A 25,549-nucleotide genomic window follows, 5' to 3' on the forward strand; every position below is an offset into this window, starting at 1 on the left:
CAGTCCTCTCGGTGTGGTCTCACTAACTCCCTGTGTGCTTGTAGCAAGACTTCCCACTTTTATCCTCCATCCACCTTGTGACAAAGGCCAATATCCTATTTGCCTTCCAATTGCCTGTTGTAGCTGCAGGCTAACCTTTCATGTCCGAGGACTCCCAGCTCTCTCTGCATTGCAGCATGCTGCAGTCTCTCTCCATTTAAATAATATTCTACTTTGTGATTCTTCTACCAAAGTGGACAATCTTACATTTTCCCTCAATGTTGTCCATCTGCCAATTCTTTGCTCACTCACTGAATGTATCTATATCACTTTGCAGATTCTTTGTGTCCTCACAGTTTGTTTTCCTGCAGATCTTCGCATTGTCAGTGACACACTTGGTCTATTCAACCACATTGTTGATATATTTAGCAGTTGAGGTCCCAGCACTGATCCCTGTGACATACCACTAGATATGGATCACCAATCTGAAAACGACTCATTTATTCCAACTCTTTGTTGCCTGTCGGTTGACCAATCCTCTAACCATGCTGACATATTACCTTGAACACTTCTCGTGTGTGGTAAACGTGTTTTGCACCCAATGAAATGCATTTTTGAAATGCAGATGTACTTCATCTACCGGCTCTCCTTTATTCATCCCGGTTGTTAATTCCTCAAAGAGCTCTTGAGGCAGTAAAAGATCCGAGTCGTTTTACCATCTGTTCCAGCTCATTGTATTCAATAAATTGATTAAAAATTAATGTTACAACATACTCTTACAAACCTCAGCATCCTGAGGAGAGAAAGGCTGGAGAGAGGGTATAATAGGGAAAATGCCGCTTATTACTAACCTCGGACCTGTTTCAGAACAGCAATGTTGTTCAAGTTCAATGATTTAGCACGCTGTTCAAACTCCTGGTGACTGAACTCAGACATTGTAGGAGATCTGCCTGTATTGGGAGAAGAACAAAGGGGCACACGCACATTTTAATACCGTGGTTTGTAGATTCATAAGAGTTTGTAAACCACGGAAAGAGGCCATTCGGCCCATCGTGTCCAGGCCAGCCATCAAGCACCTATCCCATTTTCCTCAAATCCCTTCCAAACCTCCTGTCCCTTACCTTAAATGTATTGATCCCTCGCCTGAGGGGGAAGGTTTCCTCCTATCTACCCTATCTGTGTCCATCAGGTCCTCAATCAGGTCCCCCTCAGCCTGCTCTGCTCATAGGAAAACAGCCCCAGTCTCTCTGGCTAGCTGAGATATTCCAGCCGCGATGCCATCCTTGTGATTCTCCTCGGCACGTTCCCGAGTGCAATCTCTTCCTTCCTACAGTGTGGCGACCTGAACTGCGCCCTGTACTCCAGCTGTGGTCTATACAGCTCCATCAAAACCTCCCTGCTCTTATATTCTATGGCTCGGCCAATAAAGGCAAGTATACCATATGCGTTCCGTACCACTGTGGGAACTCTTATTCTTCTCTTCTAATACGAATTGGTAGTCCGGTTGGTGGAGGTGTCAAAAGTGCGACGTTATGGCTAATTACTCACTTGTCTACACTTGAATAAGAACTGAATAAAACTTAGAAACAAAATATCAAACAATACAGAAAAAAGTCAAGTGCAGGCAACAGGATACGCAGAAAGTAAATCACAAACAGACAGATAGATGATTCAAGAATTCAGCAACAAAGTACCTCGACCATGAGGTCCTACTTTTCAGGGAATTCTTATCTCTGGTTTAACCCCTCACTTGAGTTCATTGGTTTCTAACTTTTAGCTGGGAACTCCTGGTTTGTTCAAATGCACGTCTGTTACTTGGAAGATAACTTGTTGATCAAACATTGGACATTACTTGAGATTGACTGGTGCCTATCAAAGCTAGCTTAGTGTTTGCGCGCGCAGTCTTAGGAAAAATACTGTATATGTTTTCTTGCACTTTGTCATGTTTCATAGCTTGGCGGAGACCTAACTAAAATTCATGAGTTGATTACACAGGGACCACTTCATTCTCAGTACTGAATATAATGGTTAATTCCTTATATGAGAAAATGACTGGGTTCCCACAGTCAAGACACTTTTAATATTCTGCTTATTAGTTATATGCATTCAACTAGCCCCTCTATGGATAAAACTAGAAATAAAACTAGACACTTTCAGCCACCTTGTCTACCTGTCCTGCTGTCTTCAGCTACATGCACACCAAGGTCCTTCCGATCACCTCTATTTCCTCAGGTCCGACCATTCAGTATATATTCCCTTGCCATGTCAATCCTCCCAAAAGTTGGGATTTGGATTTTGTTTATTGTCACGTGTACCGAGGTACAGTAAAAAGTTTTTTCTGCGAGCAGTTCAACAGATCATTAAGTACATGGGAAGAAAAGAAAATATATAATAGGGCAACACAAGGTACACAATGCAACTACATAAACACCGGCATCGGGTGAAGCATACAGGGTGTCGTGTTAATCAGGTCAGTCCATAAGAGGGTCATTTAGGAGTCTGGTAACAGTGGGGAAGAAGCTGTTTTTGAGTCTGTTCATGCGTGTTCTCAGACTTTTGGAACCAGCCGTTAAGCCATTTAGGATCCAATTTTCCAAATTGCCCTCGATCTCATTCTCTCTTATCTTCTTGAGCAGTTTTCCATTTGGGACCTTGTCAAAAGCCTCACTGAAGTCCATGTAGACCACATCAACTGTACTGTCCTTATCTACACACTGAGTCACCTTCTCAAAATATTCAATCAAATTTGTAACACGCTGGGAGCGATTTAATGGCCACGCTGCACCCAAAAAGCAGATCACCGTGATGCAGCGTGGCCAATAAAAGCCAGGAGATCTTGCTCTCAGGATTTACCCAGACCGCAGTCCCTTGCGAGATCGAATATAATGTCACGAGATGTTACGATGTGAATCCCGCCCATTGTGGGTGGGAACACTTTTTAGCAAATCTGCAGAGTAAAGCGAGACAGCTGGTCCTGAGTTACCCGAGGGGTGGGATCAATCTCCCTCGCTTCGGAAATCTCGGGCGATTGCCGTTCAGTGCTGGTCTCCAGAAACAGGGAGCAGATGGAGCAGCACTCGTGGGGGTCCCACAGGTGCATACACTTTGCGCATGGTGGCAGCCAGGGTACCCTCGCACTACCAGTCTGACATCCTGGCAATGCCAGCGTGGCACCCTGGCAATGCCACCTGGGTGCCAGTCTGGCACCGCCAAGGTGTCCAGGTGGCATTGCCCAGACTGCCATTTTTTCATGGGCGCAATCGAGCTGGGGATGTCTTTTCCAGATGTTGGGGGCGAGGGTGGGGGGGGGGCGTTGGAGCTTGGGGGAGATTGGGGGTCGGTTTGGGGACTTCAGAGATCGGGCTATCGTTTAAAAATGGCCTCCCGATCTCTTGCTACACTGAAGAGTTCCAGCGAGCAGAGCTCCTCAGTGTGCAAAACGGGGTTATGTGCAGCGGGAAACATACGACTAAACATGCTCGCTATGGGACTTTGTTCCCATTTAGTTGAAACACGGCCGCGATCTCCCTTTGACAAACCCATGGTGACTATTGATGATTAATCCTTGCCTCCCCAAGTGGAGATGAATTCTATCCCTCTTTCTTAAAATAGTTTCCCAACCATTAATTTCCTGATTTAAACCTACCACCTTTATTGAATAATGATACCACATTAGTATCATAGAATCTCTACAGTGCAGATTGGGCAGCACGGTAGTGTTGTGGTTAGCACAATTGCTTCACAGCCCCAGGGTCCCAGGTTCGATTTCCGGCTTGGGTCACTGTCTGTGCGGCGTCTGCACGCTCTCCCCGTGTGTGCGTGAGTTTCCTCCGGGTGCTCCGGTTTCCTCCCACAGTCCAAAGATGTGCAGGTTAGGTGGATTGGCCATGATAAATTGCCCTTAGTGTCCAAAATTTCCCTTAGTGTTGGGTGGGGTTACTGGGTTATGGGGATAGGGTGGAGGTGTTGACCTTGGGTAGGGTGCTCCTTCCAAGAGCCGGTGCAGACTCGATGGGCTGAATGGCCTCCTTCTGCACTGTAATTTCTATGATAATCTATGATAAAAGCCATTCAGCATATTGAGTCTGCACCGGCCCTATTAACAAGCAGCCTACATAGACCCACCAGCCCAACCTAACCCCCATATCTGCACATCTTTGGACACTGGCCAATGTAACATGGCCAATCCACCTATTGATCCTGGTGCTGTGAGGCAGCTGGACTAATTACTGTACCACCATGGGAGTTCCTCCAGTCCTCTGGTATCTCACCTGTGGCCAGAGAGGTTTTGAAAATTATTGAGCCGGATTCTCCCCCAGCCACCATCCATAGCGAAATTCCCGATGTGCCGAAGGATCCAGCGTCAGCACCGATTGGTTTTCAATATTCCGATGCCCCTCTGGCAGCTGCTTCGAGATTCATGATCTGTTCCAGCGGGAGGATGCAAATAGGTCAAATTAACCCATTTACATCCTATTAATGGGCTGAGCACTGGATTCTCCACACCTCAGTGAATCTTCGGGGCAATGGACCAGGGTTCACGTGGGCTTAGGTTGGTACAGGTATTTATCAGCATGGCCGAGATGCGGTGGACCGCATGATGGTGGTATGTATATAAGATAAGTTTGCCTCAAGCCAATCGGAGGGTGCCTCCCCATCATTATGCTAATCCTGTCCACCCCACCAGACACCCCCACCAAGCACCCCCCCTCCCCCACCCCCACCAGAGACTCCACTATTGGGAGCCCCACCAGCGTATCCACCAAAGACTCCCACAGGAGACTTCCAGAAAAGATTCCCAGCAGAGAACCCCAGCAGGAACCCCCTGTAACAGAGACCCCATTACAGACACCATCCCCCATAGCAGAGAAGCCCCCACCCCCATCAGTCACTCCCACCCATAAGCTAAAGAGCAGTGCGGACATAAAAAGTGAAAAATATAATTGCTTTAGAACCCACCTGTCCCCTACAGCTGCTGCCTCAGGCAGAGAAAGCAGCAGCTGTAACTTAATAGAAAGCGAAAACCGCAACACCACGGTTCAAACCCCCGTAGGTTCTTTGCACTGCAATGTTTCTATGCACCACAAAAAGAAAAGCTTTTATGAGGATGTAATTGCCAGCTTCTAGACAGTCAGGTGTCTGGATTGCTTCAGTTTATTTCCCTTCACGCTTGAATGGATCTCAAGTACATTGCTTTGGACCTGACATAAACATCTAGGAGTTAAGTGCTTCCACTTCTTTTTCGCCGCAGAAAGCACCTAACTGCTTTTGACATGGTCAGGGGCTGTCAATCCTAGGTAGATGTTCATAAACATTGCATTTAGTTTCACAGCAGGGTATTGAAATCCATTCAAGCATGAAGGGAAATACAATTTTAAAATACAGACATCTCGCTTTAACCTTCGCTGTTTTCAGGATACAGCCCTGATTTATACAATCTTCCCACATCTCTGAACTGTCATCCCAGTAAATTTCCCCTACATTGTCTCCAAGACTTTGATATCCATTCCCAGAATTGAACACAATACTCCAACTGAGACTTTTAAAGGCTAAACATAACGGGCGGGATATTCCTTTCGCAGGACTAAGTCCCTATGCCGGCGGGAAAACCGGCGCGGACTACTCCGGTGTCAACAGCCCCTGAAAGTGCGGAATTCTCCGCACTTTCAGGGCCTAGGTGGACTCCGGAGGTGTTGGCGTTGTGCCAGGTGGTGCTGAAGGGACTGCGCAAGTTCACGAATGCCCCGAAGGGCCGTGTGATCTCGCGCATGTGTGGAACAGCTGGCGTGGTTCTGCGCATGCGCAGACCGGCAGGCATATTCTGCTGCATGCACAGGGGGTTGTCTTCTCCGTGCCGGCCATGGTGGAGCCCTATAGGGGCCGGCGCAGAAGGAAGGAGTGCCCCCACGGCACAGACCCGCCCCCAGATCGGTGGGCCCCAATCAAGGGCCAGGCCACGGTGCGGGCCCTCCCCAGGGTTGGATCTCCTCGCGCCCCCCAGAGGACTGCCCCAGCTGACTTACCTGCCAGGTCCCGCCATGTGGGACCATGTCTAACCCACGCCGGCGGGACTGGCCAAAAACAGGTAGCCGCTCGGCCCATCGGGGCCCGGAGAATTGCTGCGGGGGCCACAGCCAACGGCCCCCGACCGGCATGGCGTGAACCCCGTCCCCGCCCGAAAACCGGCGCTGGAGAATATGGTAGCTGGCGTCGGGGCGGGATTCGCGCCACCCCCCAGGGATTCTCCGACCCAGCGGGATTCGGAGAATCCCGCTTATGTTCGTGATTTAGCTCTCTGTGTCTATCAACAAAGCCAAGGATCCAACAATCTTTTCATATGGTTTTACCAACTTGTCCAAACATCTCCAAAGATTTGTGTAATCCACAAAGTATTATTTCTATTATATATTAAAGTAGACTGGTGCGTTGAGGCCACATGGTTTAAATGACGTACTTATGACACACCTCGAGGTTAGGCAGAGATTTTTTAAAACTCCTTCTGCCAAATAAAGAATTCTAAAATGCTGCATCTTAACCCCATTTACTGGCCTTGGGTAGAATGATAGAATTTTTCAGCACTGGAGACTATTTAGCCCATCATCTCTGTGCGAGCTCTTTGAAACAACAGTCAAATTTAATCGTACTCCCCAGAATTTATCCCCTAACCCTGTAAACCAGGCCACCCTTTCAGCTGGTGCGTCCCAGACCTGAACAAATCTCAGTGTGAAAAAAACTCTGGGTGCAATTCTCCCGTCGGGAGACTAAGTGCCGACGCCGGAGTGAAAACCGGAGTGTTTCACTCCGGCGTCGGAGGCCGTTCCCAGCGCCCTATTCTCCCGCCCCCGAGGGGCTAGGAGCCGCGCTGCGTCATTTACGCGCGCCGGGCCTTGACGCCGCGTAAAAGCGGCACCGCGTAAATGACGCGACCGGCGCCACGTAAATTAAGTCACCCGCGCGTGCGCGGTTGCTGTACCCGCGGCCGCCCCGCAAGAAGATGGCGGATCGATCTTTCAGGGCAGTTGAGGAAAGGAGGTCCTCCTTCAGAGAGGCTGGCCCGCCGATCGGTGGGCACCGATCGTGGGCCAAACCCCTTTTGAGCCCCCCCCCCCCCCCGGTGCAGGAACCCCCCTCGACCCCCCCCCCCCCACAGGCCGCCACCCCCCCCCCCCCCCCAGCGTTCCCGCGCTGTTCCCACCGGCAGCGACCAGGTGTGGATGGCGCCGGCGATAACCTGCCATGTTGGGCAGGCCGCTCGGCCCATCCGGGCCAGAGAATTGCCGCTCGCCCATTACCAACGGCAAGCGGCGATTCTCCCAGCGGCCAGCCGTGATTCGCGCCACGCCGGTTTGGGGGGGGTGGGAGAATCGCGTGCGGCCGTCGGGACGGCGTGGCAGGACGCGCGCGGCGCCCGGGCGATTCTCCCACCCGGCGTGGGGGGGGTGGGGGGGGGGGAATTCCGCCCCTAATTTCCTCTCCTGTTCTTTTGCCCATTATTTTAAATCTGTGACCTCCCATGGCCGACCTGCTTTCCAGAGGAAACAGTTTCTTCCTATTTCCCCCTAACAAAGCCCCTCGTAATTTTGCAAACCTCTGTTGGGTGTGTTCTTAACCTCCTCTGCTGTGAGGGGGACAAGCTCAGATTTTCTAACCGCTCCACATGAATGCCCCCATTGTTGAACAAATCTCCTGTAGACCCCCTCTGTACCCTCGACAAGATCTTGCAATCCTTCTTGACGTTTGATGCCTCGATCAGGCAGAATACCCCAGCTAAGGCTGAAGCAGTGATTGCTTTGTGCCCTTTCCCAATGTCCATTTCAGTCCTGAAATTTTCAATTAACCTCCAGCCTCAACAGAGACAGAGAGAGAGAGAGACAGACAGACAGAGAAGCGAGAGAGAGAGACAGAGACAGCGAGAGAGAGACAGACAGAGAGAGTCAGAAAGAGAGAGCGAGAGAGACAGAGAGAGAGAGAAACAGAGAAAGAGAGAGAGAGACCCAGAGAGACAGAGAAGAGAGAGAGAGATAGAGAGACAGACAGAGAGAGAGAGACAGAGAGAGAGAAATGAAAAATGAAAATCACTTATTGTCACAAGTAGGCTTCAATGAAGTTACTGTGAAAAGAGAGAGAGAGAGAGCCAGAGAGAGAGAGAGACAGAGAGAGAGAGACAGAAAGAGAGAGAGACAGAGCATGAGAGAGACACAGAGAGACAGAGACAGGGAGAGACAGAGAGAGAGAGAGAATGATCTACAAATGAAGATGTGCTTCCAGATATCAGCCCTGAATGACCTCCCTCGAAATTTAAGATGTGTTCTGAACTCTCCTCAAAAAGCAAATGGTCTCCCTCTACCTACCCTACCAAGCATCTGAATGAGATCATTTCTTCATCTTCGATAGTCGAGGTAATGAAAGTCCTCTTTGAAGCCTATGCTCATTATTTCGCTCTTTTATTATTAAATATGACATTGAAATGGGCCATATGATCCTCCCAGTCTGTGCTGGCATTTATCCCTGTGTCTGCCAATGAGTTTTGCCAATGAATTGGCTCCTACCATAAAGATACAGCCTTGTGAAGGTTTCCGGGCCTTCATCCTGGGTGTCCAGGAACATGAGAGCTTCAGTAGGCTTCACGACAAAGATTTCTATCTTCCGAAAAGGGCTGCCTGGAATAAAGAGACAAATGGAAAAGATGTGTCAGAACCAAGCAAATGTACCTGTGGCTTTTACAGAAACAGAGGCTCTTCTAGTAATCGCCTGTCTCACGCACTGTCTCGCCCAAACCCAGAGGGGGGAAAGGAGAATGTCTGAAGCACTGCCCCACCCAGTCCCAGAGGGGGCAAGGACAGGTTCTGACCCATTGTCCCACCCAGTCCCAGAGGGGGAAAGGTCAGTGTCTGATTCACTGTCTCACCCAGTCCCAGAGGGGGAAAGGACAGTGTCTGACCCACAGTCCCACCCAGAGGGGGAAATGACAGTGTCTGACCCACTGTCCTACCCAGTCCCAGAGGGAGAAAGGACAGTGTCTGACCCACTGTCCCACCCAGTCCCAGAGGAGGAAAGGACAATGTCTGACCCACTGCCCCACCCAGTCCCAGAGGGAGAAAGGACAGTGTCTGACCCACTGCTCCACCCAGTCCCAGAGGGAGAAAGGACAGTGTCTGACCCACTGTTCCACCCAGTCCCAGAGGGAGAAAGGACAGTGTCTGACCCATTATCCCATTCAGTCCCAGAGGAGGCAAGGACAGTGCCTGATCCACTATACCACTGTCCCTTATGTGGTAATACCACTGGAGGCCGGTTTAGCTCAGTTGGCTGGACAGCTGGTTTGTGATGCAGAGCGAGGCCAACAGCATGGGTTCAATTCCTGTGCCGGTTGAGGTTATTTGAAGGCCCCATCATTTCTACCTTACCCCTCCCCCTAGGTGTGGTGATCCTCAGGTTAAATCACCACCAGTCAGCTCTCCCCCTCAAAGGGGAAAGGAGCCTATGGTCATCTGGGACTATGGTGACTTCTTTTAATGCGCTTAAGTGTACTTAACATTCAATGGCATTAAAAGGAGATGGTTGTTGAAGATTTTTTCTTGTTGAAGTTGATCTTTGCCTGATACTTGTGTGACTTGCCACATATGAGCATGAGGGTGACTGTTGTCCCGATCTTACTCATATGGATGCAGACTGCTTCAGTGTCTGAGGAGTTGTGAATGTCACTGAACTCTTCAATCATTCGTGATCTTCCCTATTTGCGGCCCAATGTCGGAAGGAAGAGTATGGGTGAAGCAGATGGTTGGGTCTCAGACACCAAGCTGAGGAGCTCCTGCAGGGAGCCCTGGGGCTGAGATAACTGACCTCCAACAAGAACCACTGGGTCTAAAGGTGCTATGTCAATTCTATACACGGTAGACTAGGTAGGAGAGATTATGTAAACGAGTCGTATATTTCAGGGAGTATAAATGGTTAAAGGGTGTTACGATTGCAGTTTATAAGGTTTCTTTGTAAGGTTTGTAAAGAATAGGGTCGATAAAGAGAATTAAAGAGAATGACCAGTTCTGCTGCTGGGCTGAGTCAGGGCAAAGGGACATCACGATAGTGAAGAGTGATTCAGAGGCACTTCTTCACATGAAGGTTGATAGGTGTCTGAAACTCTACCACCAAGAGCTGTAGATGCTCGTTGATGTTAAATTGACACAGGGGCGGGATTCTCCGCAATCGGCGCGATGTCCGCCGACCAGCGCCAAAAACGGTGCAAATCAGTCCGGCATCGCGCCGCCCCAAAGGTGCGGAAGTCTCCGCAACTTGAGGGACCGAGCCCTCACCTTGAGGGGCTAGGCCCACGCCGGACTGATTTCCGCCCCGCCGGCTGGCGGGAAAGGCCTTTGGTGCCCCACCAGCTGGCGCGAAACTGACTTTGCCGTGCGGCGCATGCGCGGGAGCGTCAGCGGCCGCTCACGGTCCCTGCACATGCGCAGTGGAGGGGGTCTCTTCCGCCTCGCCATAGTGGAGACCATGGCGAAGGCGGAAGGAAAAGAGTGCCCCCACGGCACAGGCCCGCCCGCGGATCGGTGGGCCCCGATCGCGGGCCAGGCCACCGTGGGGGCACCCCCCGGGGCCAGATCACCCCCCGCCCGCCCCCCAAGGACCCCGGAGCCCACCCGCGCCGCCTTGTCCCGCCGGTAAGAGAGGTGGTTTGATTCTCGCCGGCGGGACAGGCATTCCAGCAGCGGGACCTCGGCCCATCGCGGCCGGAGAATCGCCGGGGGGGGGGGGCCCCGCCAACCGGCGCGGCGCGATTCCCACCCCCGCCGAATATCCGGCGCCGGAGAATTCGGCAACCGGCGGGGGTGGGATTCACGCCAGCCCCCGGCGATTCTCCGACCCGGCAGGGGCTCGGAGAATCCCGCCCCAGATGTGCGCTAGACATTAAGAAACCAAGGATACAAAACAACCATGATCTCATTCAATGAATTGCCCCCTCCATGTGGAAGCTCCCATGTATATAATGGAGCAACGCACAAACTAATACTGAGGGAGAAAGTTCCTTGCCATTTAAATATATTCTGCTTGTCAATATGTGTCTGTATCCTGAATTGTTTGCGCCGTGGAAATCCTCCTGCCGTGAGCTCACCTTCCAGGGTCAGTTCCTGAGTCGTCTTGTCGACCTGATAGGTCCACTGTTGAGGGTTACATTCCATCGACCTGTGAAGTAATAGAAAGTCATATTCTTGATCAGGCTTTGACTGAACACGCTGGCTGGTATTCTCCGCTGCGAGTCCGCCCCGTTACCACTGCTAGCCAGGGCGGAAGAATTCTGCGTGCCGTTTGCTGGCGGTGAATTCTGTACTCCCGCTTTTTGTCAATGGGGTTTCACACTGAAGATACCCCACTCTGCCCAGAAACCCGGGGCAGATAGGTCACCAAAGGGAAGAGAGAATCCAGCAACCAGCGAGCGGCCGGAGAAATACGGTCATTGGTCACAGCCCCATTGCTTTTCCGAGCACCTTTGCTTCAGTGATTGTGAATGGTGTAAGTTCCTCCCTCCTCCTGATTTTCTACCACTCTGAGACTATGGTACTGACCTTAAAGAAAGCTAACTTTGATGGACTGGGACGTGCATTGGCTAGGATAAGCTGGCAAAGGATACTTAAGGGGTTGATGGTGGCTAGGCAATGGCAGACATTTAAAGAACACATGGATGAACTTCAACAATTGTACATTCCTGTCTGGCACAAGAGTAAAACGGAGAAGGTGGCTCAACATGGCTAACAAGGGAAATTAGGGATAGTGTTAAAGCCAAAGAGGAGGCAAATAAATTGGCCAAAAAAGCAGCAAGCCTGAGGACTAGTCAAGATTAGTCATGGCACGAATGAATTCCAGCCTCCCGGATTGCCTTGATCCACTACAGTTCGCCTACCGCTGCAACAGGTCCACAGCAGACGCCATCTCCATGGCCCTGCACTCTACCCTGGAACACTTAGATAACAAAGACACCTATGTCAGGCTCCTATTTATCAACTACAGCTCAGCCTTCAACACCATCATTCCTACGAAACTCATCTCCAAACTCCGTGGCCTTGGCCTCGGCTCCTCCCTCTGCGACTGGATCCTGAACTTTCTCACCCACAGGCCACAATCAGTAAAGATAGGCAACAACAACTCCTCCACGATCATCCTCAACACCGGTGCCCCACAAGGCTGTGTCCTCAGCCCCATACTATACTCCTTATACACCAAGACTGTGTGGCCAAATTCCCCTCCAACTCAATTTTCAAATTTGCTGATGACACCACCGTAGTGGGTCGGATTTCAAACAATGACGAGGCAGAGTATAGGAATGAGATAGAGAATCTGGTGAACTGGTGCAACGACAATAATCTCTCCCTCAATATCAACAAAACAAAGGAGATTGTCATCGACTTCAGGAAGCGAAGTGAAGAACGTGCCCCTCTCTACATCAATGGGGACGAAGTAGAAAGGGTCGAGAGCTTCAAGTTTTTAGGTGTACAGATCACCAACAACCTGTCCTGGTCCCCCCATGCCGACACTATAGTTAAGAAAGCCCACCAACCACTCTACTTTCTCAGAAGACTATAGAAATTTGGCATGTCAGCTACAACTATCACCAGCTTTTACAGATGCACCATTCTTTCTGGTTGTATCACAGCTTGGTATGGAGCCTGCTCTGCCCAAGACGGCAAGAAACTACAAAGGTTGTGAATGTAGCCCAGTCCATCACGCAAACCAGCCTCCCATCCATTGACTCTGTCTACAATTCCCGCTGCCTCAGAAAGGCAGCCAGCATAATTAAGGACCCACGCACCCCAGACATACTCTCTTCCACCTTCTTCCATCAGGAAAAAGATACCAAAGTTTGAGGTCACGTACCAACTGACTCAAGGACAGCTTCTTCCCTACTGCCATCAGACTTTTGAATGGACCTGCCTCGTATTAAGTTGATCTTTTCTCTACACCTTGCTATAACTGTAACATTATATTCTGCAGTCTCGCCTTCCTTCCCTATGTACGGTATGCATTTTTTGTACAGCATGCAAGAAACAATACTTTTCGCTGTATATTAATACATGTGACAATGATAAATCAAATCAAATCAAAAGACTGGGAGAAATTTAAAATTCAGCAGAGGAGGTCAAAGGATTTAGTTAGGAAAGGGAAAATAGAATATGAGAGTAAACTCTCATAAAACATAAAACTGACTGCAAAAGCTTCCATAGATACGTGAAGAAAAAAAGACTGGTGAAGACAAATGTAGGTCCCGTACAGTTAGAATCAGGTGACTCCATAATGTGCAACAAAGAGATGGCAGACCAGTTGTCTTCACTAAGGAGGGTACAAATAACCTTCTGGAAATACTAGGGGACAGAGGACCTAACATGAAGGAGAAGCTGAAGGAATCCTTATTAGTCAAGGAATTGTATTGGGGAAACTGATGGGATTTAAACCCGATACGTCCTCAGGTCCTGATGCTCCACATCCCAGAGTACTTAAGGAAGTGGCTCTAGAAATAGTGGACACATTGGTGATCATTTTCCCGCATTCTATAGACTCCGGAAGAGTTCCAATGGATTGGATGGTGGCTAATGTAACCGTACTTTTTTTTTAAAAGGAGAGAGAGAGAAAACAGGGAATTATAGACCGGTTAGCCTGACATCATTGGTGGGGAAAAATGCTGCAGTCAATTATTAAGGATGAAATAACTACTCATTTGGAAGGTCTAAATCAGCATAGATTCATGAAAGGGAAATCATGCTCGACAAACCCTCTGTAATTTATTGAGGATGTGACCAGTAGAGCGGACAAGGGTGAACCAGTGGATGTGTATCTGGAATTTCAAAAGGCTTTTGACAAGGTCCCACACAAGATAAGTGAGCAAAATTAAAGCTTGACCCTCAGCCATGGCCGTCACCAACTTTGCGACACCTTCACTAACCGTGCCGACATTGTGCACCGGCTCTCCACTGCGGTCGCCACCCGAGCAGTGTTGGCCCCGGTGACATCTCCTGCTCCCGTAGCCTCTGGGACTCCTCCAATCAGCTATGGATCTTCTGGAGTGATGCTGACATCTCGCTCTAAATGTCCCGGCTGCTCCCTATCGTCTCCATCAGCTCCGGGTACCTCTGTATCACAGGCTCAGCATCAGGCTGAGTCCTGGGATCCAGCAGACTTCCTGGGGGCTCCTGTCCACCTGGTGTGTATCATCAGCAGTGTGGTGCTCATCAGATTGTGCCCCCGAAGCCTGTCTACTAACGTTTTCCGCCAAGGTGCGTGTACCTGCGCTGGTGGAGGGTGGGAACTATTACGGTGGCATCCTCGGAGCTCTCCTCCGAGGTGGTCTCATGGGAGGCTGGGATCGCCTGGAGGACCTACAGGAGAATGGACATGTGGTCAGTGGGAGGGATGGTTCAGTCGGTATGTCAATAACAACTCACATTTGTCAGGTCTCCCAGGTGGAGCCCGGTGGTCCCTCACCTCTGCGGTATCCGACTGCCCCTGGGTGGGTGACCGCTCGAAGCCGGCCACCCCAGTCACCCCCAGGGCATCATTCCCATAGGAGGTGTGGATTCTTAGGTCTGGCACCTCTCTGCCAGTCTGGGCCCTCTCCCGGCGATTGTCGGAGAGCTTTTCCTGAGGAGACGCAGAGAGGGCATCGTTAGCCACACGTGTGGTTCACAGTGATGAGAGAATGGTGTGTGTGAAGGGATTGTTGAGGGGGGTTGAAGGTGGAGGGGGGTGGAGGGAGAGTTGGGGGTCACATGGAGAGTTGGGGAATGGATGCTCCCGTGGGGACGGACAGTCCTCGGGGGTGGGGGGGGGTTGGCGATGTTGGTGTCTCCTCACTCGTGCTGCCCGGCGTAGGTCGTTGATCTTTTTCCTGCATTGGAGGCCAGTCTTCCTGTCACACTCCCCGGGCTCACAGCTGCCACCACCTCGTCACAGACAGCATTGGCTTCCCTTTGGTTAACCCTCCGGGAACCTCAGGGGAACAGGACATCCCCCCCTGTCCTCCACTGCATTGAGGAATCTCCCTAGGTCTGCATCCCGAACCTTGGGGCCCGTCTCCTTGGCGCCATTGTTGTGAGCTGGCTGCGGTTGGCTCAGGAAGTGCGGCTTAAGTGCTGCTGGCCCTTGTTAGCGGGGGGGGCTGGCGAGCGCGGTGCCAGCCAATCAGCTGCCGAGCCTTCATTTGGGGCGAGAAGCCAGTGGGGCCTCGTTAAGTGGATTGCTCGCAACAACACTCAGAAATCTTTCAGGAGACTCGAGCCCGCAGTGTCATTTTGGGCTGGAAATCGGTGAGAATCCCACCAGCTGTTCCGGAACGGTTCTCATCCCGATTCACCCACATTTAGTCAATTTTGTTTGGAGCTTGGAGAGATTCTCGCTGATACTCCCACATTTGGGGAATTTTTTCTGGAGTGGAGACAAAAATCGCAGGCAAGGCCGGCTCCTCGGAGATTTGGCCAACCTTTTTATAGGGTGCCCCTATAAAAAGGGGCACCTATCCAAGCACATCGAGCATCACTGAGGGCACCGCAGTGTTCAAGAACAATGCCCAGGTATCAAGATGTGAGTGGAATGCTAGGCATTGACTCCCACGTGCTACATCATAGATCATAGAATTTACAGTGCAGAAGGAGGCCATTCGGCCCATCGAGTCTGCACCAGCTCTTGGAAAGAGCACACTACCCAAGCTCAGCACATCCACCCGATCCCCATAACCCAGTAACCCCACCCAACACCCAGGGCAATTTTGGACACTAAGGGCAATTTATCACGGCCAATCCACCTAACCTGCACATCTTTGGACTGTGGGAGGAAACCGGAGCACCCGGAGGAAACCCACGCACACACGGGGAGGACGTGCAGACTCTGCACAGACAGTGACCCAAGCCGGAATTGAACCTGGGACCATGGAGCTGTGAAGCAATTGTGCTAGCCACAATGCTACTGTGCTGCCTCCAAAAGGCCCGCCCACCCACGGGAATCCACTTGGGTAGTGTGAAGTGCTCACTTAACCATGATTCCCCACTCCTGATCAGCAATAGCCTTCAGTCACACGACCAGAGCCCTCGGCAGTCAGCAGGGGCTATGGGTGGTCATTGGGGCAGACAGGCGGGGGCAACCTTTACCCCCAGAATGAGTACACACGATCCAGGGGTTGGCATGATGGTGCCACGAGCAGTTGCCCCCCCCCCCCCCACCATCTCCTCCCCACCCTCCTATGGCGGCCCACCCCAGCTGAGGGTCCCCACCCCCAGCCGAGGTTCCCCAACCCCCCCGCAGAGCACAGGGGTGGCAAGCCTAGCACCCCCAGGCTCTTTGCCTGAGAGCAAAGATGGCTACTCACCTCCTCGGGCTCGCCACAGGAGCCCTTCCACCAGGTTCACGTTATCAAAAGCATTAATAATCAGCGCCAATGTGACCACTTGCTGGGAAGTCCAGCTGATTGACAGAGGCTGTTAGACATGGGTGGTTCCAATTAATTGTAATGTGAATGGGGCTTAAGTGGTGATAATTGATTTCACGCCACACTACGGCGAGATCACAGTTTCGCCTAAGGGAGCAGGCTGGTTGCATCGCAAACTGTTCTCGTTTTTTGAGCGAGAGCTCAATGAGGCCGAAGAATTGTGCCCTGAGAGAACGACCCTCCCCATAATCTCTTCCTTTTTCTTCAATACTCCTATTTCTCCCACTTTTTAAATTTCTTTCATCAAATTTGCTGGTTTCTAAAATGTTCCCAACCTTCTGGCCTACCGCTAATCGTGGCAGTATATGCGTCTTTTTTTTTGATTCAGATAAAGATCCAATAGATCGCCTGCCCGGGGAAATTGATCAATCCAGTAACATCACAATATGTTTGTCAGATTTAACTGCAATAATTTAGGAGTCAACAGTGTCATGATATGCAGACATGAAGGTAATGATATACAGACAGGCACAGACAGGCAGCTAATGAACACAGAGAACAGGACATGACCAATGAGCAGGCAGGACACTCAGGGGTGGTATCTCACTATAAAAGGCGCGAGGCACTCACACTCCGCCTCTTTCCACTGATGAACATCAACAGAGTGAGTCAGGGTGTATGTACAGTATCACACCTCCAGCACGTGGCTAAGAGCTAGTCTGGTTCAGTCAGACAGAGTAACCACACTTAGGTTAGCAGAGAGTCGAACTCATAGAGAACTGTGCGACAGGTTCAATAAATCAGATTGAACTAACTTCAAGGTCTGGAGTATCTTTTGGTTAAACCTGCATCCAGTTGCAGCCTGCGTTATCCCAGAGTACATAACACATCAAACGGTTCACATAATTTATACGGAGTCAAGTCCCGTCATTCACAAACCCCTCTATCGGGAATTCATTCACCCGCGAATGCAGTTGTACCCATAATCGCGGCCCCAAAATGTCACTCATCTGCGATTTAGAATGTTGAACACTCAATTTTCCATCTGTAAGGATCTTCCTATTTAAAACTGATTCCCTTTATTTCTTTTCTAATTCTAGCTGTTATAACTTTGGTATCTGGACGATTATTAACACCCCCCCTCTTCCCCCCCCCCCCCCCCCCACCAGTCCCCGGCAGATGTAATATTTGGTTTGGCCTCTGGGGACCCCCAGTATCAGGGCATATGGGCTGGCCCAGTGGTGAGGACGTTCCAGAATGTTCTGCTGAACTCATACAGACTCCATTTTGTAGAGTGAAACACACCACCTCTTTTGACATAGGCTTGAAGAGCCACAGTTAATTTCTCTCTCTCTCCTGATGAACACTCTTTTGATTAATAAGCTTGAAGAGGCAGTTTATCCCTCTCTCTCTCTACATCCAGTTAAACGTGCGAGAAGATAGCCGACTACAAAGACTTCAACATCAGCAATAAGAACACATCTCTCTGACTCCAATATTTTAATCCCCTATCATGTTACCTCTTTCCCTCCCTCCCTCAGTGTGCCCCTGTCTTGTATGTGTTTGGTTTGAGGGTGGGACGGTCAAAGGGGAAAGTAATAGATTAGTAGGCTGTTATCTAGTTGAGTTGGTGCACGTTTTAACTTGTTTCTTGGTGTAAATAAACAGTTATTGTCTTTTCATTTTTAAATGTGTTGCCTATAAGAATGGAGCAGTTTAGGGCCAAAGATCTTGAAACATTTACAAGAATTATTTGTTAGTTCACTTATGTTGCAACTCTGGGTAAAGGGGGCTGGAATTGACTGTTTTGTAGCCCATGGTGTCGTAACACAATGTGGAATGTACACTCGCTACACATGCGCAAGATCGTCACTCACAATATCACACTTTGAGGATTTGCAGGAACAGATCCGTTCCAAGGTTTCCAGGCAGCAGAGGAAACACTTTTGTTTTCTTCTGACAGATTTTTGAACTGGACATGCTAGGGGAGAGTTTACAGGTTTCAAGGCTACAGATGGAATAATTTCTCCTTCTTCTGACAGATCTGTGAACTGGAGATGCTGGGAGGAACATCAAAGGCTTCCAACACATCAGAGGGAAGACTACAAACTGAAACGTGACATGCTGAAAGTGAGGTTGTTGACTTTCAACGTTACAGATGGGAGGAACTGCCACACGCTCCCCATTCCGGGAAAGACCCCGGAACTGAGTCCCTCCAGCTCAGCCCAAGCCCACCAGACCCCCAACTCCCCAGAAGAAACCCCCTCCAGGAACCCTGCCCCGCTGATGACAGCTGACCCGCTTGCCCCGCCTTGAAGTCCAAGGTGCTAGGGTTGCACTGACACGGGGCGGGACCTGAAGGGAGGTGTGGGGGAGGGGGTCCAAAGAGGGTCCTGAAGGAGGGAACTGAAGGGGGAGGATCTAAAGGGGGGTGCTGCCAGCGGCCGACACGGCGCGATTCCCGCCCCCGTCAAATCCCCGGCGCCGGAGAATTCGGCAGCCAGCGGGGACGGGATTCACGCCGCCCCCCGGCGATTCTCCGACCCGGCGGGGGGTCGTAGAATCCCGCCCCTTGTCCATTACAAAGGAAATAGAATTTAAAGTCGGGATAAATTGCTGCAGTTGTGTCAGACCTTGGTGAGACTGCATCTGGAGTTTTGTCTCCTTATTTGAGAAAGGATATAATTACATTAGAAGCAGTTGAGAGAAGGTTCACTCGACTGGTTCCTGGAATAAGGGGGTCGTCCAATGAGGAAACATTAGACAGATTGGACTGTATCTATTGGAGTTTAGCAGAATAAGATGCAATCTTATTGAAACACAGAGGCATACATTTTACGTGTCTCCGCTAGTCGGCTTGTACACGTGGGGTATGATGGGTGATACGGCAGTGAGCATAGAAGTCGTCAGATGGACATCCTTCTGGGTTCCTGCCTGACCTGACCTCCACAATTTTATGGGGGTGTGGGAAAAGCCCAACTTGCCCCAACTGAGGCCCTTCAGTGGCCAATTATTAATCACTTAAATGCTGTTTCCAACCCAGCCTCAATTTTTTAGTTTCTGTGCATATGGTAAATCTTGAAAATAATCAGGTTCAGGACTCTGATGGGAAGTGTAGGGTACGCCTCCATCAGAAATCCCCTTTTAACTCCAACCCCCCCCCCCCCCCCCCCCCCCATTTAAACCCCAATAACTTCAACCCTCCCTCCCTCTCAGGCCTCTCCTTAAAATCCCAATTCCCCACTGTCCCTCCCCGCCCTGAGATCCCAAACATTCCTCATCCCGGAATCCCAGGGTTTAGGCTCCAGGGACTGCACGCAGTTCCAGTCCTGTCCACTGCAACTTGTGGCGCTGCAGAGTCCGGCGAGCCAATCCGATAGTCCAGCAGCTCTCTGTCGAAGCTCTCTGTTCCTCCGGAGTGAGGGGTGGAACTCCTCCCCGCGGTCAATTAATGCTCATTGAAGCCCAAAATCTCTCTGGGACAGACATGTTGGGAAACCATACCATCCCCAAAATCCTGGACATAAGAGCCTGAGGGGACTTGACAGGGTGGACAATGAAAGGATGTTTTCTCTGGTGGGAGAGACTAGAACCGGGAGACACAGTATCATCGTGCTTTGAAGAGGACAAATATTGGGCTGGATTCTCTGGTCCCCCAGCACCGGCGTGCCATATGCTGGCAGCGAGATTCTCTCTTCCTGCCGCTTGTCAAGGGGATTTCCTGTTGAAGCTACCCCACGTCGCTGGGAAACCCGCGGACCAGGGTGCGCTGCTGGCGGGAACAGAAGATCGCAACAGCCTGAGAATTCCGGCCCTTTCCTCTCAGAGGGGCGTGAGTCTTTAGAACTCTCTTCCTGAGGGAACATTTGAAGCAGGGTTATTGAATATTTTTAAGGCATATTTAGATAGATTGTTTATCGATAAGGGAGTCATAGGGTATAGGCGGTAGGAATGAAAGAGAAGTCGAAGCTACAATCAGCTCAGCCTTGATCCTACTGAATGGCGGAGCCGGTGTGAGGGACTGAATGGCTGACTCAATCTGCTCATTCGTATGTTTGTTTGTATGTACAGCACAAAGGGAGGAGTCCATTCGGTCCATCGTGCCTGTGCTGGCGGTTCAACCGCGTTGAGAGGCACAAGTGTGGTCAACCCAAGCCCATATAAGCAGTGAAGTACGCACTGGCTGAGACGGAGAGCTCCTTTGGCATGCAAGATCTGCCTGTCCTTCACGGATGTGAGCACGAAGGCTGCGCTGTCCACGGCAGTGTATCTAACCACTGTGGCTTTCGAGTCAGCTGCCATCGCGAGCATGAACCATTTTCCCGAGTACTGCGGAAGGAAAAAGAAATTCAAACCCTATCAGGCAAACTCCATGGAGATTGCAGTCAAAGTTATCCTGGCTAACAGAGGTTACAAAGTATTAGAAGGTGTCTCCAGTGCAGGAACGGAGCATATCAACAGATGAGGCTAAAAGTTACAAAAATAAGAACAGAACTGTGGGTTGACAGGCCCCTCTGGCCTGGTGTGCAAAGAAGTGGTTGGTGAGATAATTGACGCATTGGTTTTAATTTTCTAGATTGGTGGAAGACTCCATTAGATTGGAAAATAGCTGACAGAGCTCCTTTTCCCCAAAAGGCAGAAGACAGGAAACTATTGACAGGTGAGCTGAACCCCTGTCATAGGGGAAATATTAGAAACGATTATTAAAGATATTGGCCGTAATTTAACATCCCCAAAACAGCGTCCCGTTTTGAATGCGAATAACGGGGTATTTCCCGGCGCCTGCAGTTCGGCTTGTAAATGCAGGAGAGATCAGGGCGCCATTTTTAAGTGCCTCCCCGATCTTTCGACACCCCTCGGATTCCCCACCGCTGCCTCCAGACCCCCCCCCTCCCCCCAATGCCCCGACTTGCCTCTTAGGGTGTTCTCAAGCCACACCTCTTAAGGGCAAGGCACTCCCGTGTCTGATTCCTGGCATGGGTAATCTGGCACCTGGGAACCTTGGCATTACCAGCCTGACACGCTGGCAGTGGCCCTGCAAGCCTGGCAGTGCACCCTGGCAGAACCGGGGCGGCACTGCCAAGATGGCCATGTGGCAGTGCCAATGTGTCAGGTTCGCAGTGGCAAGGTACCCGGGAGATACCACCCTGCTTAGAGCCCGATAAACTGGGAGCCTCTGATGGCCCAAGAGACCTCACCAGGTTCTGTTACACCTGGTCCATGTTTGAGTGGTAAATGGCGCCCTGGCAATGTCTCAGGCGTGAGCGTTTGTTCCCGGCCCTCGGGAGAATCGGGTGCCTGCGTTTTTAAATGAGCCTATGCAAATCTGATCTTGCCCAGCGAGGGCAAGATCCAGATTGCAACGTCTCGCGAGATCTCATTAGAACTCGCGAGGTGTTCCGAGCATCGATAATCTCGTGAGAGGCCTGTCGTGAGATTTAACGGCCTTGTTGTGTCGAGTCGGACGCAATGAGGCTGTTTGATCCCGGCCACCGTAACAGGGAACTTAGATGAATTGAAGTTGATTCGGCAGAGTCAACATGGTTTTGTGGAAGGGAAATTATGTTTACCCAATGTATTGGAGTTCTTGGAAGAAATAACAGATGAGGTGGATATAGGGGAACAAGTGGATGTAGTGTACTTAGATTCTCAGGAGGCATTTGAGAAGGTGCCACATCCAAGGTTATTGCGTAAAATGAAAGCTCATGGTGTAGGGGTTAACATATTGACACAAGTAGAAAATGGGCTGGCGAACAGGAAACAGCGTCAATGGGTGTTTTTCAGGTTGTGATGAGTGGTGTGAACAGGGCTCAGTCCTGGGACTTCAACGATTTGTAATTTGTACAAATGGTTTGGATGCAGGGACTGATGATATGGTTGCTAAATCTGCTGATGACACACAGATAGTTGGGAAAGTAAGCTGTGATGAGGTGGTGTAGGAGAACGGGTTTTATTTTCCTGGATCATTGGGTCCATTTCTGGGGAAGGTGGGACCTAGTCAGACAGGTTGCACATGAAGCAGAAAGGGACCAATAACCTAGCGAGGGGGTCCACTCGTGCGGATGTTAACGTGGGGGGTATGATCAGTAATTTTGGCAGATGACACAAAAATTAGTGGTGTGGTAAATAGTGAGGATGCAAGCCTTAGATTACAGGGCAATATAGACAGTCTGGTTAGATGGACAGAACGGTGGCAATTGGAATTTAACCCTGAAAAGTGTGAGGTGATGCATTTTGGGAGGACTAACTAGGCAAGAGAGTACGCAACGAACGGTAGAATGCGAGGAAGTAGAGAGGACCAGAGGGACCTTGGTGGCATGTCCATAGATCTCTAAAGACAGCAGGACAGGTAGATAAGGTGGTTAAAAAGGGATGCTTGCCTTTCTTAGCTGAGGCTCATTTAACGGCCTCATTGTGACTTGACGTTGTGTTGAACCGTTCAATCTCACGAGAAGCCTCTTCCGAGATTCACGACACTTGAGACGTCTCGCGAGATTGAACCGAACCTCAGGAAATGCCGCAATCTGGATCTTTTCCTCGCTGAGGAGATCCAGATATGCATATTTAAATGAGCCATTAGGCTCATTTACGTACCCGGGTGCCAGATACTCCTGGGCCCCGGGACCTAACGGCCGTTCCTACGAGACCTAGCCAGGGTGCCATTAAGCACTGGTTTCCACAAACGTAGACCAGGTGTAATGACATCTGGGGGGTACTCCCAGGCCATTAGAGACCTCCCAGTGGTTGGGTATCGGGCAAGTTGCTTGGCACTCCTGCTGGCACCTAGTAACCTTTCCACTGCCAGCCTTGCAACTTGGCACTGCTGCCCGGGCACCCTGACAGTGCCACCCTGGCACTGTCGGAGTTTAACACACTGGGCTAAATCGCTGGGTTTGAAAGCAGACCAAGGCAGGCCAGCAGCACGGTTCAATTCTCGTAACAGCCTCCCCGAACAGGAGCCGGAATGTGGCGACTAGGGGCTTTTCACAGTAACTTCATTTGAAGCCTACTTGCGACAATAAGTGATTTTCATTTCATTTCATTTCACTGTCAGGCTGGCATGGGCACTGCCATGGTGCCAAGCTGGCAGTGCCAAGGTGCCCAGGTGCTGGGTTGCCCATGTCAGGGGTCGGGCCCACGGGTGGGGTGAGGGGGGTGCTCGAAGACGCTGGAAGAGGTCAATTGTGTGAAGTGGGGGGGGGGGGGGGTTGAAAGATCCAGGCTGCCTTGAAAATGGTGCCCCGATCCATGAGTATTCTTCCTGAGTAAAGACTGAGTCGTCTTCCTGAGGCCAAAGATATTGGCAAAATGCCGTTGAATAGCGGGGTCTTTCCCGGCGCTGCAGGCATCAAGAAACACCCGCTAAACCTGCTCGAAACCGGACTCCAAAATGCTTTCATTGAATCACGCCCTACAATACAAGAGCAGGGAGGTTATGATGGAGCTGTATAACATGCTGGTTAGGCCCAAGCTGGAGTACTGTGTGCAGTTCTGGTCACCACACTATAGGAAGATGTGATTGAACTAGAGAGGGTGCAGAGGAGATTCACCAGGATGTCGCTCGTGCTGGAGCTTTTCAGCTGTGAAGAGAGGCTGGTTTGCCTGGGGTTGTTTTTTTAATGTAGCAGAGAAAGCTGAGGGAGGACCTGATTGAGGTGTATAGAATTATAAGGGACATAGATAGGGTAGCTCGGAATACCCTTTTTCCAAATAGTAGAGAGGGTAAACCAGCAGGGGACTATAGATTTAAGGTAAGGAGCAAGAGATTTTGAGGAAAACCTTTCACTCAGAGGGTGGTGAGAATCTGCAACTCACTGCCTGAAAAGTTGGTCAATGCGGGAATCCTCACAACATTTACGTATATAAAAAGCAAGAGGGTAGCCAGGGAAAGGGTTGGCCCACTGAAGGATAGGCAAGGGAATCTATGCATGGAGCCAGAGGAAATGGGCGAGCAACTAAATGAATACTTTGCATCAGTATTCACCAAAGAGAAGGAATTGGTAGATGTTGAGTCTGGAGAAGGGTGTGTAGATAGCCTGGGTCACATTGAGATCCAAAAAGACGAGGTGTTGTGCGTCTTGAAAAATATTAAGGTAGATAAGTCCCCAGGGCCTGATGGGATCTACCCCAGAATACTGAAGGAGGCTAGAGAGGAAATTGCTGAGGCCTTGACAGAAATCTTTGGATCCTCACTGTCTTCAGGTGATGTCCCGGAGGACTGGAGAATAGCCAATGTTGTTCCTCTGTTTAAGAAGAGTAGCAAGGATAATCCAGGGAACTACAGGCCAGTGAGCCTTACGTCAGTGGTAGGGAAATTACTGGAGAGAATTCTTCGAGACAGGATCTACTCCCATTTGGAAGCAAATGGACGTATTAGTGAGAGGCGCATGGTTTTGTGAAGGGGAGGTCGTGTCTAACTTGATAGAGTTTTTCGAGGAGGTCACAAAGATGATTGATGCAGGTAGGGCAGTGGATGTTGTCTATGTGGACTTCAGTAAGGCCTTTGACAAGGTCCCTCATGGTAGACTAGTACAAAAGGTGAAGTCACACGGGATCAGGGTGAGCTGGCAAGGTGGATACAGAACTGGCTAGGTCATAGAAGGCGGAGAGTAGCAATGGAAGGATGCTTTTCTAATTGGAGGGCTCAGTGGTGTTCCGCAGGGGTCAGTGCTGGGACCTTTGCTGTTTGTAGTATATATAAATGATTTGGAGGAATATGTAACTGGTCTGATTAGTAAGTTTGCAGACGATACAAAGGTTGGTGGAATTGCGGATAGCGATGAGGACTGCCGGAGGATACAGCAGGATTTAGATTGTTTGGAGACTTGGGCGGAGAGATGGCAGAAGGAGTTTAATCCGGACAAATGTGCGGTAATGCATTTTGGAAGGTCTAATGCAGGTAGGGAATATACAGTGAATGGTAGAACCCTCAAGAGTATTGAAAGTCAGAGAGATCTAGGTGTACAGGTCCACAAGTCACTGAAAGGGGCAACACAGGTGGAGAAGATAGTCAAGAAGGCATACGGCCTGCTTGCCTTCATTGGCTGGGGCAGATGTTAACTTCTCAGTGACAGCGAGCTGAGCTGGGAGCTTGTTTCCCATTCCTCATCATTCTTACTTCCATTCAACTCATTCTGGGGGAGACATTAAACAGGG

General features: G+C 50.3%; 1 protein-coding gene across 1 annotated transcript in view; it reads right to left on the minus strand.

Moving 5' to 3' along the window:
- Positions 1-25,549, minus strand: part of LOC140390373 (apolipoprotein M-like) — a 39,726-nt gene that overhangs the window by 9,674 nt on the left and 4,503 nt on the right. The window contains exons 2-5 of the mRNA XM_072475484.1: positions 20,574-20,722; positions 11,099-11,169; positions 8,529-8,639; positions 831-929 (exon numbers count right to left, since the gene is read on the minus strand). Of these exons, the coding sequence (XP_072331585.1) occupies positions 831-929; positions 8,529-8,639; positions 11,099-11,169; positions 20,574-20,722 (430 nt within the window). The remainder of the gene's footprint in view (positions 1-830; positions 930-8,528; positions 8,640-11,098; positions 11,170-20,573; positions 20,723-25,549) is intronic.

Source organism: Scyliorhinus torazame, chromosome 14 (genome assembly GCF_047496885.1).
Source record: "Scyliorhinus torazame isolate Kashiwa2021f chromosome 14, sScyTor2.1, whole genome shotgun sequence".
NCBI lineage: Eukaryota > Metazoa > Chordata > Chondrichthyes > Carcharhiniformes > Scyliorhinidae > Scyliorhinus > Scyliorhinus torazame.